Genomic DNA, 14,981 nt, shown 5'->3' on the forward strand with positions numbered 1-14,981 from the left:
CTTACGATGAAAAATACTATTGGGTCAAATTGCGCGCTTACCCGCCAAAATTCTCGGTGAGCGTTAACCAGCAGATTAACAAACCAGCCGGCTAGAACAAACGCTTAGTCATCCTAGGACGAGGTTTCGGACAAAAAGTGTTGAGTGTTTGTTTTTCACTCGCTGTTGAAATACTGAAGCTGGAAAGCAGGCGATCATGATGGAGAGTCATGCAGTAACCATGGGCGTATTCATAGAGGTAGTAGTCCCCAACTTGACCGGCGTCGATCGTAGGTATTTCGGAAAGTGTTTCTAGCAGAGCGAGTAATATGAGGGTGCCCTGAGCGCAATCGAGTGTCGCAAGGTGTCGCAGCTGAATCACATGGGCTATGGAAAGGTTCAAGATCGGGTGATGGAATCTACAAGACTGTAAGGCGGAGGCATCTCAGGACACCCAACCCTACCCAACCTTGAAAGTCAGTTTGCGCTCTTGCGATCATTTGTGATCAGGCACTGACCAGGCACAACGGCATAACATGGTCTCGGGCCCGCTGTGATCAGTTAGGGACCCGGAGAGAGCCGGAAAACATACACATAGCGGGGAGATAGGCATGATAAGGAATATGGAGACCAGCGAGGCACACGAGTGCCGATGCGCCGATGCCGAACGTGCCTTGATAACGAGCCGACGTCACCGTGGAGAGACAAATTGGTAAAAAGACTTAAAAAGAGGAAAGAAAAAGAGTCTGCTGGCACTAGTACCGATGTCAGTGGCTGGAGTCGTGTGCGTTGTGCTCGCAAGGCGCGATGTACGCTGTCATGTGCCGCGCGTCTTTTTGTTGTTTTTTGGACAATGCAAAGCGTTTGACGGCTACTGACAGTCTCCAGGCGGCTCATACTTAACAGTGATGGGCTGTAGCGGACGGCTAAGAGGATACCCCGATAGCATTCCAGTGGTTGCCGAGGGACGTCTGCCCGTGGGGATCGGTCTGGAGCAAAGAACGGAGGGCAGGTAAGGTAGGGTAAGGTTGTAACCGAGATTGGAGAAGTTAGCCCTTGGTCAACGAAAAATGGTACGTCTAAAGACCGCGTTGGCCGACGAGGGGGGGCGAAGAGGCGAGATGAGAGTGAATGGCGTCAAATCACACAGGCTCATAGGACAAGTCGGCTAGTGGTGGCGGGTGTGGTTGTGAATTGGGCATCATGGTGTTGACGATGAGTGGGATAAAGTTATGAGAGTGGCCGAAAGCTTGTAATGGAGCTGGATTATTCAGGCACGGCGAGGCACACATCAATTGAATCTCCGCGAACTGGACCTTCGACATTTTTTTTCCTTCTCTCCCGGTTAATTATACCATGTCCAACCATCTCATGTGACGCTCGACCGCCTGTGCACTCATCCCATCCGCAACGGATCTTGCTAGTCGCTCTAGGTCGCTCCGTGCTCGGGACGAGAAGAGGAGAGTGCTTGTTCCGTTGGAGAGGCGACCAAGTTACGCCAGGAGTAGCAATCTGCTGGACGAGACAGGCACAGCGCCTCCGGTTTTCAAACATGATAAGCTTGCCAAGGAATGCGTCCATCTGGTCTCCAAACCAACCTCCATCCTGTCGCTATCTATAGCAGTCATTTCTCTCTATCTGCCCATTCGTCCTACCGCTCTACCTAACCGCTGGGGCTAACGGAACACCCCCGTCGTCCAGATGGAACGCGTCTCGACAACAGATTGGAACGTTCCAATACAAGGCCACTCGAGAACTATCATGGCCTGGCCAATCATCGGAGCTGGCCAGGCTTGAAATCCTGTCAAACCAACGTACAACATCCGTACGGCCCCATCAATCACCCAATCGGCCCGCGTCGTGTCCCATGTGCATCTGCACCTTCCACCCATCATGCGTTCTCGACATCCTCCTCCCCACACCACCGTTATAAAATCCCATCATTCGTGCCTATCGTGCCTCCCAACTCCCTTCCTCTGCGTCTCTGCCAGTATCCTCTCCCCTCTGTCAGCAGCCCAGACAAGATGGCAGGGCTCCAGCAGGACACCGATGCCGTCATGGCCACCGGCGAGATGCTCAAACACCAGGCCGAGTACAACGCCTCCCTCGAGAAGAAGGATCTCGGTTCTGACGTCGATGACTCCTTCGAGACCGACAGCGCTCACGAGGGCCTCGAGTTCCCCACTGTCGAGGAGCTCGCCACCCTTCGTCGCGTCCAGGACGCCATCCCCTGGAACACCTATGCGATCGCTTTCGTCGAACTCGCTGAGCGATTTTCATACTACGGCTCCAGTATCGTCTTTGTGAGTCTCACCAACTCTCACTTGTCTCGACTCGTGATCTGACCCGCTTTTTATTATTATTCATCTATCAGGTCAACTACATTCAGCAGCCCATGCCTCCGGGCTCGACCACCGGTTCCTCCTCCGACCCCAACGGTCAAGCAGGTGCCCTCGGCAAGGGTCAGCAGGCCGCCAACGGTCTGAATACCTTCTACAGCTTCTGGGCTTATTTCGTCCCCCTCTTCGGCGCATACATCGCCGACACCTACTGGGGCCGCTACAAGACCATCTGTGTCTCTGTCGCCATCGCCTTGCTTGGCCATGTTTTCATGATCATCAGTGCCATCCCCGGCATCATCGGCGGCAACGCATCCTTCGGCGTCTTCATCCTCTCCATGATTGTCACCGGTCTCGGCGCGGGCATGTTCAAGGCCAACATTTCTCCGCTCATTGCTGAGCAGTACCGCCGCACGAAGCTGTTCATTAAGGTCTTGCCCAGCGGCGAGCGCGTGATCGTCGACCCGACTATGACTGTCTCGCGCATCTACATGGTATGTACCGCAGAGACCTCAGTTCGATTAAGCGCTGATAAAATCTAACGTAATACAGTACTTTTACCTGTTCATCAACATTGGCGCCCTCATCGGCCAAGTAGGCATGGTCTACGCCGAGAAGTATGTCGGCTACTGGCTCGCATATACGCTGCCCACCATCGTCTTCCTGCTCTGCATTCCCGTCCTCATGTGGGGCAAGACCCGCTATCGCCGCTCGGCACCCACCGGCTCCGTCCTCGCCGCGTGCCTCCGCCTCTGGCGCTACGCAGCCAAGGGTCGCTGGTCGCTCAACCCCGTGACGACGATGCGGAACATGCGCGCGGACGACTTCTGGGAGAGCGTGAAGCCGAGCAAGCATACCGTCGAGACGCGCCCCGCCTGGATGACGTTCGACGACGTGTGGGTCGACGAGGTCCGCCGTGGCGTCAAGGCATGCGCGGTCTTCCTCTGGTACCCGCTTTACTGTACGTGTCGATAGCCCGTTGGTCGGGGTGTTTGTTAATGCTCACGCTTTGTCCCCTAAATTATACAGGGCTCGCATACAACCAGCTTACGAGTAACTTGACCTCGCAGGCGGCGACGATGTCGACGCACGGCGTGCCCAACGACGTGCTGAACAACCTCGACCCCTTCGCGCTCATCATCTTCATCCCCATCTGCGACCTGTTCATCTACCCCGCCCTCGCCCGCGCCGGCATCAAGTTCACCGCGCTCAAGAAGATCGCATGGGGCTTCGGCACCGCCTCTTTCGCCATGATCTGGGCGTGCGTAATCCAGTACTACCTCTACAAGACGAACCCATGCGGGCACCAAGCCGCGACGTGCGTGGACGCGGACGGCAACCCGCTCGTGTCGCCCATCAACGTGTGGGCACAGACCGGGTCATACGTGCTCATCGCGTTCTCCGAGATCTTCGCGAGCATCACCGGGCTCGAGTACGCGTTCACGAAGGCGCCCAGGAACATGCGCTCCGTGGTCATGTCCATTTTCCTCTTCCAGAGCGCGTTCGCGAGCGCGATCGGCGAGGCGTTCAACCCGCTCGCGACGGACCCGCTGCTCGTGTGGAACTACGCCGTCGCGACGATTCTCGCTGGTGTCGGCTGTGTCGTCTTCTGGATCGCGGTGCGCAAGCTCGACAAGCAGGAGGACGCGCTGAACAACCTTCCCGAGGCCCGTTTTGACGAGAAGCTCTAGCCTTCTTGTTGAATCACAAAAGTAGCTGCCTTTTGCACTTTGCTTCTTATTTTTGGTGGTTTCGTTTCTTACTTGGGACATCGGGGTTTGTTGTTAGTTACTGTAGCCTCCCTCGTTTTTGCACACTTGCACACTGCGCTGCTAGCATGGCTCTGGATATCCTATTGAGTAATATTACTGTACTGTACTCTGCTGTTTTTCTTCTTCTTTTCTGACGAGACGAGACGAGACGGGATGAATGACATGAATTTCTTTGAACCTCTGATGTTACGGTCACCTTAGACTCAGGGGCTAATCGTGAGAATGTTCGCAAAATGACCTCGCGTCAACGTTTCAACTCGCGTCTCCAGCTCGTCCCTTCTGGCGCTTGTAATCACTACCGAAACCCCACTGTTTCCCTCGGCGCTCGTTTCTTGGTTAGCCAACCTCTCCGTCGCACTGGTTTAACCATGAATGGCGCGGCTTGATAAGGCTCGCTCAATTTGCCGCAGACTATGTCGTTTGCTCGCTGCAGTCAGAGAGCCCGCAGTCGCCGGTGATTTGTCAGAACTTGGTCCCTTTCTTAGCATATTCCGCTCCAATTTCGGCTAATTTGGTACGATTCCCATGTCAAAACTACTAATTTTCCAGCGATCCCGGCGAATAGCTGATGCAGTAATGTCCGAACTCGAGCTCTGTCGAGCTCGTCTGCGCTGTTCCCGTCTCGTGCTGGTCTCTGACGCGGGCTCTGACAGATCAATATGGGTGTCCGCACTCACGGCGATATACTTCCTGTTGATGGCCAGGCGCAGAAATTCCGACGAGGGGCTGTTTGCTGGTATAAAGCGAGGCATGGTGGCTCTGGAACGCTCGGGTCATTTACCGGCGCGTTCAATTCGTATCTGTTGATCAACATGTCTCAGAGATTCGTACTCTACGATAATGCGGTAAGTACCACCACACCCAATGAAGTGCTTAGAAATACTGACTATCTATCCGTAGAATAGTCCCTTCGGACAGAGGGTAACTAGGTTCTGCATTATCGTCCTTCGCTCAGGGACGCTGATATACAAATTCAGGTCAGGATTGCACTTCGGGAGGCAAACGTCGAATACACGTCCTTTGAAGTCGACACAGCAAACAAGCCGGCATGGTTCGTCGAAAAAATCAACCCCATAGGAAAAGTCTGTCACACTCCTCGCCTTATAACACACGTACTCACTCGATAGTTAGGTCCCTGCGATATTATACGGCGGTCCTGACGTCCCACCCGACCAACCCTCTCCCGACTCGGTCAAGCTCGCCGAGTCACACATCATCGCGGAGTTCATCGCCGACCTGTACCCCGACTCCGGCCTCATGCCCCGCGACCCCGTGCAGCGCGCCCACGTCCACCGCTTCGTCGACATCGTCAATACAAAATTCACGCCCGAAATCATACCCTGGTTCGTTACTGGCGCTTCGTGGCAAGGGATCGTCGACGCCCTGGTGGCGTTGCAGGATCTTCTCCCGGATGATGCTGCGTTCGCGGTGGGCGGGAGCTTGACGCTGGCGGACGTCGCGTTCGTGCCTCTGTATTCCATGTTCTGGATCATGTGTGAGAAGGGGCTCTGTCTTGCTGAGGCTGCGCGGCCACGGGATGTTGCTGAGATAGTTAACGGGCCAGAGTTGGCGAAGCTGAAGGCGTATGTGGACGGACTGCTCGTACGTCCAAGCATCAAGGCTGCGGTCGACCAGGTGTGTATCAGTGTACGAGTTTCGTGTGGTTATACAATGCTGATTCGTGCTACAGGAGCGACAGGAAAAGTATCTGAGGAAATTTGTTGCTGGGGCCCACCGACACGATTAGCTAAATCGTTTCCTCCGTGTGTTTACGAGTGCTTTGTCGGCTGCTTCAGTCACGCTTGCCATATCATGACTACCAACCGATGGTGGTCGCGATGCGGTTAGCTCATGTTACGCCACAAATATGTAGCCCTCGTGGCGGGCTTTCATCGAGAAATTTCACGTAACAAGTGTTTGTTTGGACTACTTTCTAAAGTACAACTTATATCATCGACGCAGCCAATGGGGTCGATGATAAACTAATAATTGAGGACATCCGCTATTATGCCATTCTTGGCGCTTTGAGGCTGATGTACGAGAATGGGATCGGAGCGTATCCTGCTACGGGGGCCCGGGAGCTTACACGGGCGTACATGGATAACGTGCTCGCGTGTCCAAGTATGAGGGCTGCATTTGATGAGATGTGACGTCTCATGTGCTTGTGATGTAACAAGCTATGATTTTTAATCATTTTAACCCCCGAAACAGGACTCCACCAAGGAGTGTCTTCAGAACATTGTGGCTATGACTCAAAATTCGAAGGCATAATGATGTCTTTATGCTGTCTACTAATATGTATAGGAATTCACCGTAGAGGAAGAATATTGGAAGACTTGTCTGCATGCGCAAGTGCAGCGAGCCAGGAAGAAACGACGCAATACTCTGACATGAGAAACAGGCGAGAGCAGATGCCGATCGAGAAGGGCAACTTGAAACCCCGCTTTCTCACGGCGGTACTGTCGTCTTGATGAGGACAAAGCTTACATGACTTGACTCATAGGAAGGCGCATCGGCACCGATGTTTCTCTATCTCTAGTATAAAGCCGTACACGATGCGTCTCGAATAGCCGCTCTGACCGACAGCACCCTCACATTGCACTAGGAAGCCAGATGTCTGAACGACTCGTGTTCTACGAAGCCTCGGTAAGTGGCTTCGTAATCAAATAGTGCAACGGACGTGCTGATCAGCTACTTTTAGTGCAGTGCTTACGCACAAAGAGTAACTCTGCCTCGCATACGTTCGCACTTTCTTCAGACACTAACAACCTTTTCAGGTCAGAATCGCGCTTCATGAAGCGAACGCCAAATACACATCTTTTGAGATCGATACATTCAACAAACCCACATGGTTCACAGAGAAGATCAATCCTATAGGGAAAGTATGTGTCTGATTCCTCGTCTCGTGTATGCATGCTCATACATGATCCAGGTTCCTGCAATGACCTACGGAGGCCCAGACGTCCCACCAGACCAACCCTCTCCCGACTCGGTCAAGCTCGCTGAATCGCTCATCATCGCAGAGTTCATCGCCGACCTGTATCCCGACTCTGGTCTTATGCCCCGCGACCCTGTTCAACGCGCCCAGGTCCGGCGTTTTATCGACGTCGTCGACACAAAGTTCGCGCCTGTGATCGGGGCCTGGTTCTACCAAGGCACTCCGTGGGAAGGGATCATCGAGGGCGCGAGAGCGCTACAGGATCTCCTCCCAGATGGCGCCGCGTTCGCAGTTGGAGACCGTCCGACGCTGGCGGATATCGCATTCGCCCCTTTCTATTCCATTCTCCAAGTCATTTCAGACGGGGACATTTATTTACATGAAGCTGCGAAACCGAGGGATGTTGCTGAGGCGCTCAACTCGTCAGAGTTGGCGAGGCTCAGAAAGTACGCTAATGGGCTGCTAGCGCGACCCAGTTTCAAGGCTGCTGTCGACCAGGTATGTAATTGCGCACAGGGGGTCTTTGATAAGAAAATCCTGACTAGTGTTGCAGGAGCGACAGGAGAGATGGCTCAGAGACCTTCTCGCTTGGGCCCGCACAAGTAACTAGTACAATCCTCCTACGGCACTCTTTACTGTCGGCTCTTGAGCAGACTAGCAGTCCTCCTTTCGTAGTAGCGTATAACCAAATCCTGTGAGCGTGTAAGAATATGGGCCTTTGTACCGACCGAGCCCATCGTACCTCGTGCCATGTCGCTTTCACGCTCGGCCGCTCAAGAAGACGATCTCCGTATGCCGTGAACTTCGCCAACTCCGGAGACCCCAGCGCCTCCTTAGTCGCAGCTAGCTGCTGACCGTATAACTCTTCTCCGAGGCTCTTGTCCACGATGAGCCGAATCAGCGCCCACATAGGTGCAAAGGCCGCGTCCGCAATCGTGAACTCATCTCCGATCGCGTACAGACCTTTCTCTTCCTCAGGAAGCAGCACTTGCAGTGCTTTGATCCCTTCAGCAAGCCCGCTTACGCCAGGCTCGGCACCTATTAGCCACCCAAAAAACGGAGGGATAAACTTGCTGTGAAGTGTCTCGATGAAGAAGCGCGCTTGAGCGCGTTTGACGGGATCGGAAGGTAAGAGACCAGAGGATGGGTAGAGGTCGGCGATGAACTCGAGGATTATCACTGATTCCGCGATCTTGGCAGATTCGGGTGATGGCTGGTCAGGAGGGACGGAGGGTCCGCCGTATGTGATCGCTGGGACCTGCGATGCAGTACAAGGTAGATTGTTGCAATGAGTCTCGAAGATCTGGATGAGAGCGGGAGAAAGCAAAGCTTTACCTTCCCGGCTGGGTTCACAAACTTGACGTACCAGTCTGGCTTATTCTCAAAATCAACCTCACAGGTTGTGTGATGTGCGTTTGCCTCATGAAGGGCTATCGCTACCTGCAAAGAAGTCATAGGTTGTCACCTTCCTCTGGTGATAAGTTATCGACGCGGGGGATCTTACTCTAAGTGAGAATGCACTGTACTAGTCGCGTGCACGCAAACACGACGGTAAGTTGCAATGTTTTCATATCAGCATTCTGCGCAGCTTGAACTTACTTTACTGCCGTAGTATGTGAGCTGCTCTGGCATGGCTGTGAGGTGAAGGAAAGTCGACAAGGTTGAGAGCCTAAGTTATACTCACTGACTCTTGACTATTGTCGACTGACCCGTGTTCCTAGCAACGGGTCTAAATCAAATACGTTCAGCGCCCGCCGTGTCATCTAGGAAAACTCCCGAAAAGAAGCAACAGTCCAAATTAGACTGAGCACTAAAAGGTCGGAACTCATTGCAAAAGGACGGAATCACGGATGTCACTTGAACTTTGCTTGAGCTTCCAAAATTTCCCGTGAGTCTAGATCATAATGAAAAAAGGAGGCCAAGGTCTTATACGAGCATTGGACAGGGGTAGGCATCTTCGTTCTCATAACGAGCTCTTGCCTTCTGCTTCAGCACAGGCAACACGATGGATGTGAGTACTGTCTTTTTTCGACCAAAAGTTCGTCCCGTGTCCCACCGGACCGGTGACATGAACTTTTTGGTCAGTTTGTCCCGCATCTGTAGACGCCCGCGAACTAAAAAGCGGGACACACCGTAAATAGCAGAAAAACGCATATGTATTCATTAAATAAGCTCCTACAACCATTCTAAGACTACCTAGTGCCCGAAGAACCCGCTGAAGTTCTTGTTCGACGTCTTTCGGCGCTTACCACGGCCTAAAGTGTCCGGTTCAGGCATATGAGCAGCCTCAACGTCCGCTTCATGCTCATCTGTGACGTCGAGGCCATTCTCGGCCCCGTTTGAGCCGTCAGGGTACAGAATCCTACCCAGAACATCAGCCGAATCCATCCACATATCGTCGGCATCGGAATCGTCCTCCATCTCAAAGGGATCAACGTCGGCGTCAGGTACCTGAGCCTCAATGTCCTCCTTCTCGGATGCAGGAGGTGTGGAGATCCGATCCCAGAGATCCGGGTTAGATTGGGGGAGATCACGGAGGATCTTGAGGGCGGCTGAGCTAGAGAGCGACTCAAACGAGAGGTCGAAGCCTCCCTTGACCGTGCATCGACTGAATGACTGTTTGTAGTTAAAAATCTGACCAATGCAAAAACTGTGCAAATTTCTTGGAATTTATACTGGGAGGCCAGGGGAATTTGGCGGACATTTTGGTCCTATTTTTGTGGTCTGGTCCGGACATTTGGGGTTCGGTCGGCACCAAGCCTTGGTAGGGATATTCGGGGGTCCTACCGGTATCCCATCCCCGATGAACTCTTGTCCCATGCCCAAAAAGCCCGACGAACCTTGTCCCGCACCCAACTACCCTCACGAACCAAAAAGCGGGACACGCCGTATTTGGTAGTCATCTTCCCACGCCACCCCGCGAACTTTTGGTCGAAAAAAGACAGTACTCGTAGCAGTCCGCCTCAGAACAAATGCTTCGAAGAACGTTACGCGTACATCAGAGTCGCTTATCGGATACAAGGTCGCCTTCACGGTCGGACGCTCCAAAAGATTATCTATATACTTGAGGGACTGAGTTGGTTCAGGGCTGACTTGACGGGGAGGAGGCGCTGAGGCTGAGGGGAAGTAGGGTAGCTTTGCGCTACATTGCCAGCATGACACCGTTGCGTGAGTGTTTGAGCAACTGTCTAAGTGAAATTTCATTACATTTGAATTTTCTTACAGATATTGGACCAGTGATGGGGGAACTGCGCCCCGGTGTCACGCTGCAAAGTGTGCAAGGGCGTTCGGAAGCGCATGACTTTGCCTCACTGAGCGTGAGAACTTTGGAAAATGGCGCGCGCGTTGGGCGACGTTTTCCTGGATCATGCGACCATTCCGAATCCTCGCTATGTCCCTCAGCTTGCTACCATCGCCCGGAATCGCGAACGTGTGATGCGGATCGAGCGTGTTAATCACGAAACTATCAGGACGTGTGGAGTCGTTCTGGACAAGCAAACTTTACACGTCCGTCGTCGTCGGGAACATATCAGAAGCTGGTCAATCTCCAAGTCAGTTCTCAGTTCTGAATGTTCATATTGACCCCGTTCTACGAGTTTGTGTTCCATATCCCGCCCTTTACGAATCTTAGAATGATGGTTAAACTTCAATTTCCACAGGCACAAGCTGCCTCCGTTTCGTGCCAAGTTTTGAGTTTGGATACGGACTCTTTGACTCATGACGACATAGCTCGCAGCAACGTTGACTCATAGGAAGCGCATTCGCGCCACCGGTTGCTCAAATATAAGCACAGGCAAGATGCCTGTCGAACGTTTGGGCTGTCCATCTGCACCCTCAGATTACATTGGGTGATCAAAATGTCTCGACGACTCGTGTTTTACGATGCTCCGGTAAGTGGTTTCGCAGCCAAACGATACAATCGAGGTGCTCATTAGCGCTTAGTGCAGTCCGTATGCCCAAAGGGTAACTCCGCCTTGTATATGTTTGCACTTTTCTTCCAGAGGCTAACAGCCTTTTCAGGTCAGAATAGCGCTTCAGGAAGCGAACGCCAAATACACGCCCTTTGAGATCGATCCACTCAACAAACCCACATGGTTCATCGAGAAGGTCAATGGCGTAGGAAAAGTACGCGTTTTAGCCCTCGTCTCTGTGCTTTCATGCTCATACATCACTCAGGTCCCTGCAGTGGCCCACGGAGGCCCAGACGTTCCGCCCGACCAACCCTCTCCCGACTCGGTCAAGCTCGCCGAATCGCTCATCATCGCAGAGTTCATCGCCGACCTGTACCCCGACTCTGGTCTTATGCCTCAAGATCCTGTGCAGCGAGCCCAGGTCCGGCGCTTCATCGACGTCATCAACACAAGGTTCGCGCCCGGGATTACACCCTGGTTCTATCGCGGCGCTCCGTGGAAAGGTATCATCGAGGGTGCTATAGCACTGCAGGTCCTTCTACCGGTTGGTGCTGAGTTCGCAGTCGGAGGCCGCCTGACGCTGGCGGACATCGCGTTCGCGCCGTTCTATTCTAATCTCCAGGTCATGTCGGAGAGGGAGGTCTGTTTTCATGAGGCTGCGCAGCCGAATGATATTACTCAGGCTCTCAATGCGCCAGAGTTGGCGAGGCTCAGGGAGTATGCGAGTGGATTGCTAGAACGGCCCAGTATCAATGCTGCGGTTGACCAAGTGTGTATTCACTTGCAGATGGTCTTGAATTACAGCGTACTGACCAACGTTGCAGGAGCGGCAGGAGAAATGGCTCAGAGACTTTATCGCTTTGGCCCGCCCAAGTAACTAGCACAATCACCCTTCTGCATGCTGTCTAAGAATATAAAGGCAACCTTGTACGTTACCCCAGGTACGTCTGCTACCTTCTACCTGAGAAGCAAGAACCTGAAGTTACGCAAAGCGGTCATCGTAGACTGAGTTACTCGGCCGGCAACCATGTGTGCCGGTCGATTGATGTTCACAAACACATGTGCCTGAACAACGGTCACATTGGGTATTTCCCGGTCCTCAGAGTTCTTTCTGCTTATGAAGCCGCTTATATAGCATAACATACGGCTATCTACCGGGATCTACGACCCGGATTGAGAGCATTTCTAGGCAGAACAATAGACTTGGGGAACAATTCGGTCAGACGCTGATATCAAACTGTGGATCTGTCAGTTGACTTCGATCTCCCTGCGTCAACCTTCAGGAGATATAAGAACTCGGGGGTACGCAGACTTCGCAGCTCTCGCAAAGGCCCATTTCCTCTCCCTCTCGAGAATTCGAACATGTCCAACCAAATCACTCACTACGGCAATAAGGTGAGAGGACCTTAGGGGCTTTTATGACGTCATATTTACAGCAGGCGTCTAGATAAGCGTCTTCGCGCAGAGGGTATGCACCTCTATATCTATATCATCTCGAGTGCAAGTGGTATTTAACAATGCTGTAGACGAATATCGCATTACACGAAGTTAATGCGCAGTATACCCACTGCGAGGTTGACTTCGAGAACAAGCCTGAGTGGCTTTTTAAAGCAAATCCTGCTACTGCACAGGTCAATCATACTTCGGCCTCGTCAACCGATTTCCTATGTTCATTCGATAACTTAAATTTCCCGGTCAGATCCCAGCTATTACATACGGAGGACCGGTGGTGCCGTTTGATCAGCCCTCGCCCGAGTCTGCGAAGATCACCGAGTCAATCGTCATCCTCGAGTTCCTTGCTGACCTCTTCCCATCCTCCGACCTGCTGCCTGCCGACCCAGTGGAACGCGCCCAGGTCCGCTTCTTCATCAGCACCCTCGATACCAAGTTCTGGCCTGTGATGCTCGCATGGATGCGCGGAGCGCCACCGAACGACATGGTAGATGGTGCGAAGGCGCTGCAGGCTCTGCTGTCCCAGGAGGGCAAGGGGCCGTACGCAGTCGGAGACAAGTTCACTATCGCGGACGCAGCGTTCGCGCCGATGTGGGCACGGTTCAGGCTCATCACAGAGAGGGACATCGGGGTGGAGGCGTTTGGCAAAGAACAACACATTTCCTCCGCCATACGGTTGCTGGGAGTCCCAGAACTTGCCAAGTTCAGGGCCTATGCAAATCGTCTTTTGGAGCGTCCGAGCGTGAAGGCGACCTGGTATCCGGTGAGTGAGATAGCTGTACATGCAACGCGCGTTCTCTGAGACATTTATTCATAGGAGGACTGCAACGAGTACTTGACTAGAAAAGCAGCTCGTTTCATCAAGAAGTGATGGAGCGACGTTTGTCTTCAATTGCCTGTTCTGACGCAGATGCTAGCACCCCATAAAATATACAAGTAGTCATGTTCAATGTTCACGTCGGATCTTTGCCTCCGGACCTATTGCGTTATTATCCGGTCTCGCGGGAAATGATCTAAGCTTCAAGTCTACGACATCCCACCCTTTCGCCTTTGTAGATTGAGATCCGACCTTTCAGCGCGCAGTCTGATTTGGATAAGTAGTTGCTTGTTTTCAGGGGTTTGACGACACGGCGGGCGCTGCGGGCGCTTGGCATCACTCGAACCCGTCGCTAGGAACATGAGTCAATCAATATCAGTCAAGGCTCAGCGCTCAGCATCAGTTGGGGACAAGTTGGGGAGTATAAATACGGTAGCTTGAGCGCCTATTTCCCGACCTTGACGACTTTCCGTCATCTAACAACCATGCCAGAGCAGCTCACGTACTACGGCAGCAAGGTAAGTTGCTCAAAGTATGTACTTGAAGATATGATAACTTAAGTTTACGTTTGCGTGTGTACATCTAGTATAGCGTCTTCTCGATAAGGGTAAGAGCTCGCGCGCTAACAACGTATACCCAGGAGATGGACAAAGTTACCTAACAATGCGTTGCAGGTAGCGATAGCCCTTCATGAGGCAAAGGCTCATTACACGACCTGTGATGTCGACTTTGAGAACAAACCAGACTGGTACGTCAAGTTTGTGAACCCAGCCGGGAAGGTAAATCCTCGCTCTTTGTCACTGCCCATCAGAAACTCATTGGTTACCTGCCTTTGACCCGTATTCACGTCCACGCGCTTCGATCGTGATATCAAAGGTCCCAGCAATCACTTACGGCGGACCCTCCGTCCCGCCTGACCAGCCATCACCCGAATCTGCCAAGATCGCGGAATCAGTGATCATCCTCGAGTTCATCGCCGACCTCTACCCGTCCTCTGGTCTCTTACCTTCTGACCCTGTCAAACGCGCCCAGGCGCGCTTCTTCATCGAGACATTCGGCTCCAAGTTTACCCCTGCGTTTCTTGGGTGGCTGCGAGGCTCCGAGTCTGGCGTGAGCGGGCTTGCCGACGGGATCAAGGCGCTGCAAGTGTTGCTTCCTGAAGAAGGAAAGGGCCTGTACGCGATCGGAGACGAATTCACGATTGTGGACGCGGCTGTGGCGCCCACATGGGCGTTGATCAGGCTCATCGTGGACAAGGGCCTTGGACAGGAGCTGTACGGGCAGCGACTAGCTGCGACCAAGGAGGCGCTGGAATCTCCGGAATTGGCGAAGTTCACAGCTTATGGGGATCGTCTTCTCGAGCGGCCGAGCGTGAAAGAGGCGTGGTACGAGGTGCGTATGATGGGATCGACCGACCAAGAGGGTTAGTAACTCAAACATTCACAGGATCTTATGACACGTTTCTTCGAGAGGAAGACTGCTAGTCTGCTCCAGAGCCGACAGTAAAGCTCCGAGTTCCATCGGTAAGAGATAACATCTATGTACAATACTGGTGTAGGAATTAGGTGGTCAATCAGTTGGCGATATCTGTGAGAGAAGAGTGAACGCGCCGATACAATTACTCGCGAAACGTTGCGTCTGTGCGTCGCTCATGTGTAACCCTATTGTAGCCAAGACGCGTCCCATGCACTATCGTACCCTTGGCCTATGGGCTGTGACGTGAGCATCCGTTCGTCGTAAGCACCATACAGCGCAGCGAGGTTCGAAAGATCC

General features: G+C 52.9%; 6 protein-coding genes across 6 annotated transcripts; 5 read left to right on the forward strand and 1 right to left on the reverse strand.

Annotated features, from left to right (window-relative positions):
* Window positions 1–2,051: 2,051 nt before the first annotated feature.
* Window positions 2,052–4,009, forward strand: CONPUDRAFT_65691 (peptide transporter PTR2A; the record flags this gene model as incomplete). The annotated part of the gene is made up of 4 exons (XM_007775907.1): window positions 2,052–2,282; window positions 2,354–2,812; window positions 2,871–3,279; window positions 3,348–4,009. The coding sequence occupies 4 exons, from the start codon at window positions 2,052–2,054 to the stop codon at window positions 4,007–4,009; spliced, it is 1,761 nt and encodes a 586-aa protein (XP_007774097.1).
* Window positions 4,010–4,902: 893 nt separating this feature from the next.
* Window positions 4,903–5,850, forward strand: CONPUDRAFT_169277 (thioredoxin-like protein; the record flags this gene model as incomplete). The annotated part of the gene is made up of 5 exons (XM_007775946.1): window positions 4,903–4,935; window positions 4,991–5,011; window positions 5,068–5,172; window positions 5,222–5,725; window positions 5,781–5,850. The coding sequence occupies 5 exons, from the start codon at window positions 4,903–4,905 to the stop codon at window positions 5,835–5,837; spliced, it is 720 nt and encodes a 239-aa protein (XP_007774136.1). The 3' UTR covers window positions 5,838–5,850.
* Window positions 5,851–6,703: 853 nt separating this feature from the next.
* Window positions 6,704–7,634, forward strand: CONPUDRAFT_93267 (glutathione S-transferase C-terminal-like protein; the record flags this gene model as incomplete). Its single annotated transcript, XM_007775947.1, has 4 exons — window positions 6,704–6,736; window positions 6,792–6,812; window positions 6,868–6,972; window positions 7,023–7,634. The coding sequence occupies 4 exons, from the start codon at window positions 6,704–6,706 to the stop codon at window positions 7,632–7,634; spliced, it is 771 nt and encodes a 256-aa protein (XP_007774137.1).
* Window positions 7,635–7,660: 26 nt separating this feature from the next.
* CONPUDRAFT_158871 (glutathione S-transferase C-terminal-like protein) lies at window positions 7,661–8,660 on the reverse strand (the record flags this gene model as incomplete). Its single annotated transcript, XM_007775948.1, has 5 exons — window positions 7,661–7,720; window positions 7,771–8,286; window positions 8,364–8,468; window positions 8,533–8,553; window positions 8,628–8,660. 5 exons carry the CDS (start codon window positions 8,658–8,660, stop codon window positions 7,661–7,663), a joined length of 735 nt encoding a protein of 244 aa, XP_007774138.1.
* Window positions 8,661–10,363: 1,703 nt separating this feature from the next.
* CONPUDRAFT_131651 (glutathione S-transferase C-terminal-like protein) lies at window positions 10,364–13,328 on the forward strand. The gene is made up of 12 exons (XM_007775949.1): window positions 10,364–10,579; window positions 10,688–10,918; window positions 10,971–10,991; window positions 11,049–11,153; window positions 11,205–11,708; window positions 11,764–11,880; window positions 11,931–12,024; window positions 12,075–12,334; window positions 12,387–12,407; window positions 12,466–12,570; window positions 12,639–13,154; window positions 13,209–13,328. Exons 8-12 carry the CDS (start codon window positions 12,302–12,304, stop codon window positions 13,260–13,262), a joined length of 729 nt encoding a protein of 242 aa, XP_007774139.1. The 5' UTR covers window positions 10,364–10,579; window positions 10,688–10,918; window positions 10,971–10,991; window positions 11,049–11,153; window positions 11,205–11,708; window positions 11,764–11,880; window positions 11,931–12,024; window positions 12,075–12,301; the 3' UTR covers window positions 13,263–13,328.
* A 303-nt stretch (window positions 13,329–13,631) lies between these two features.
* On the forward strand, window positions 13,632–14,923 carry CONPUDRAFT_131656 (glutathione S-transferase C-terminal-like protein). The gene is made up of 5 exons (XM_007775950.1): window positions 13,632–13,726; window positions 13,795–13,815; window positions 13,883–13,987; window positions 14,085–14,600; window positions 14,655–14,923. Exons 1-5 carry the CDS (start codon window positions 13,694–13,696, stop codon window positions 14,712–14,714), a joined length of 735 nt encoding a protein of 244 aa, XP_007774140.1. The 5' UTR covers window positions 13,632–13,693; the 3' UTR covers window positions 14,715–14,923.
* The last annotated feature ends 58 nt before the right edge of the window (window positions 14,924–14,981 follow it).

The sequence above is a fragment of the Coniophora puteana genome, assembly GCF_000271625.1.
Source record: "Coniophora puteana RWD-64-598 SS2 unplaced genomic scaffold CONPUscaffold_16, whole genome shotgun sequence".
Classification (NCBI taxonomy): Eukaryota; Fungi; Basidiomycota; class Agaricomycetes; order Boletales; family Coniophoraceae; genus Coniophora; species Coniophora puteana.

Bases quoted from the DNA above. Each gene is read 5' to 3' on its own strand.
- CONPUDRAFT_131651 (XM_007775949.1), top strand. From the start codon at position 12,302: ATGTCCAACCAAATCACTCACTACGGCAATAAG. The intron at 12,335-12,386 runs GTGAGAGGACCT...GCAGGCGTCTAG, and splicing joins TCACTCACTACGGCAATAAG to ATAAGCGTCTTCGCGCAGAG. The intron at 12,571-12,638 runs GTCAATCATACT...TTTCCCGGTCAG, and splicing joins CAAATCCTGCTACTGCACAG to ATCCCAGCTATTACATACGG.
- CONPUDRAFT_131656 (XM_007775950.1), top strand. From the start codon at position 13,694: ATGCCAGAGCAGCTCACGTACTACGGCAGCAAG. The intron at 13,988-14,084 runs GTAAATCCTCGC...GTGATATCAAAG, and splicing joins TTGTGAACCCAGCCGGGAAG to GTCCCAGCAATCACTTACGG. The intron at 14,601-14,654 runs GTGCGTATGATG...AAACATTCACAG, and splicing joins TGAAAGAGGCGTGGTACGAG to GATCTTATGACACGTTTCTT.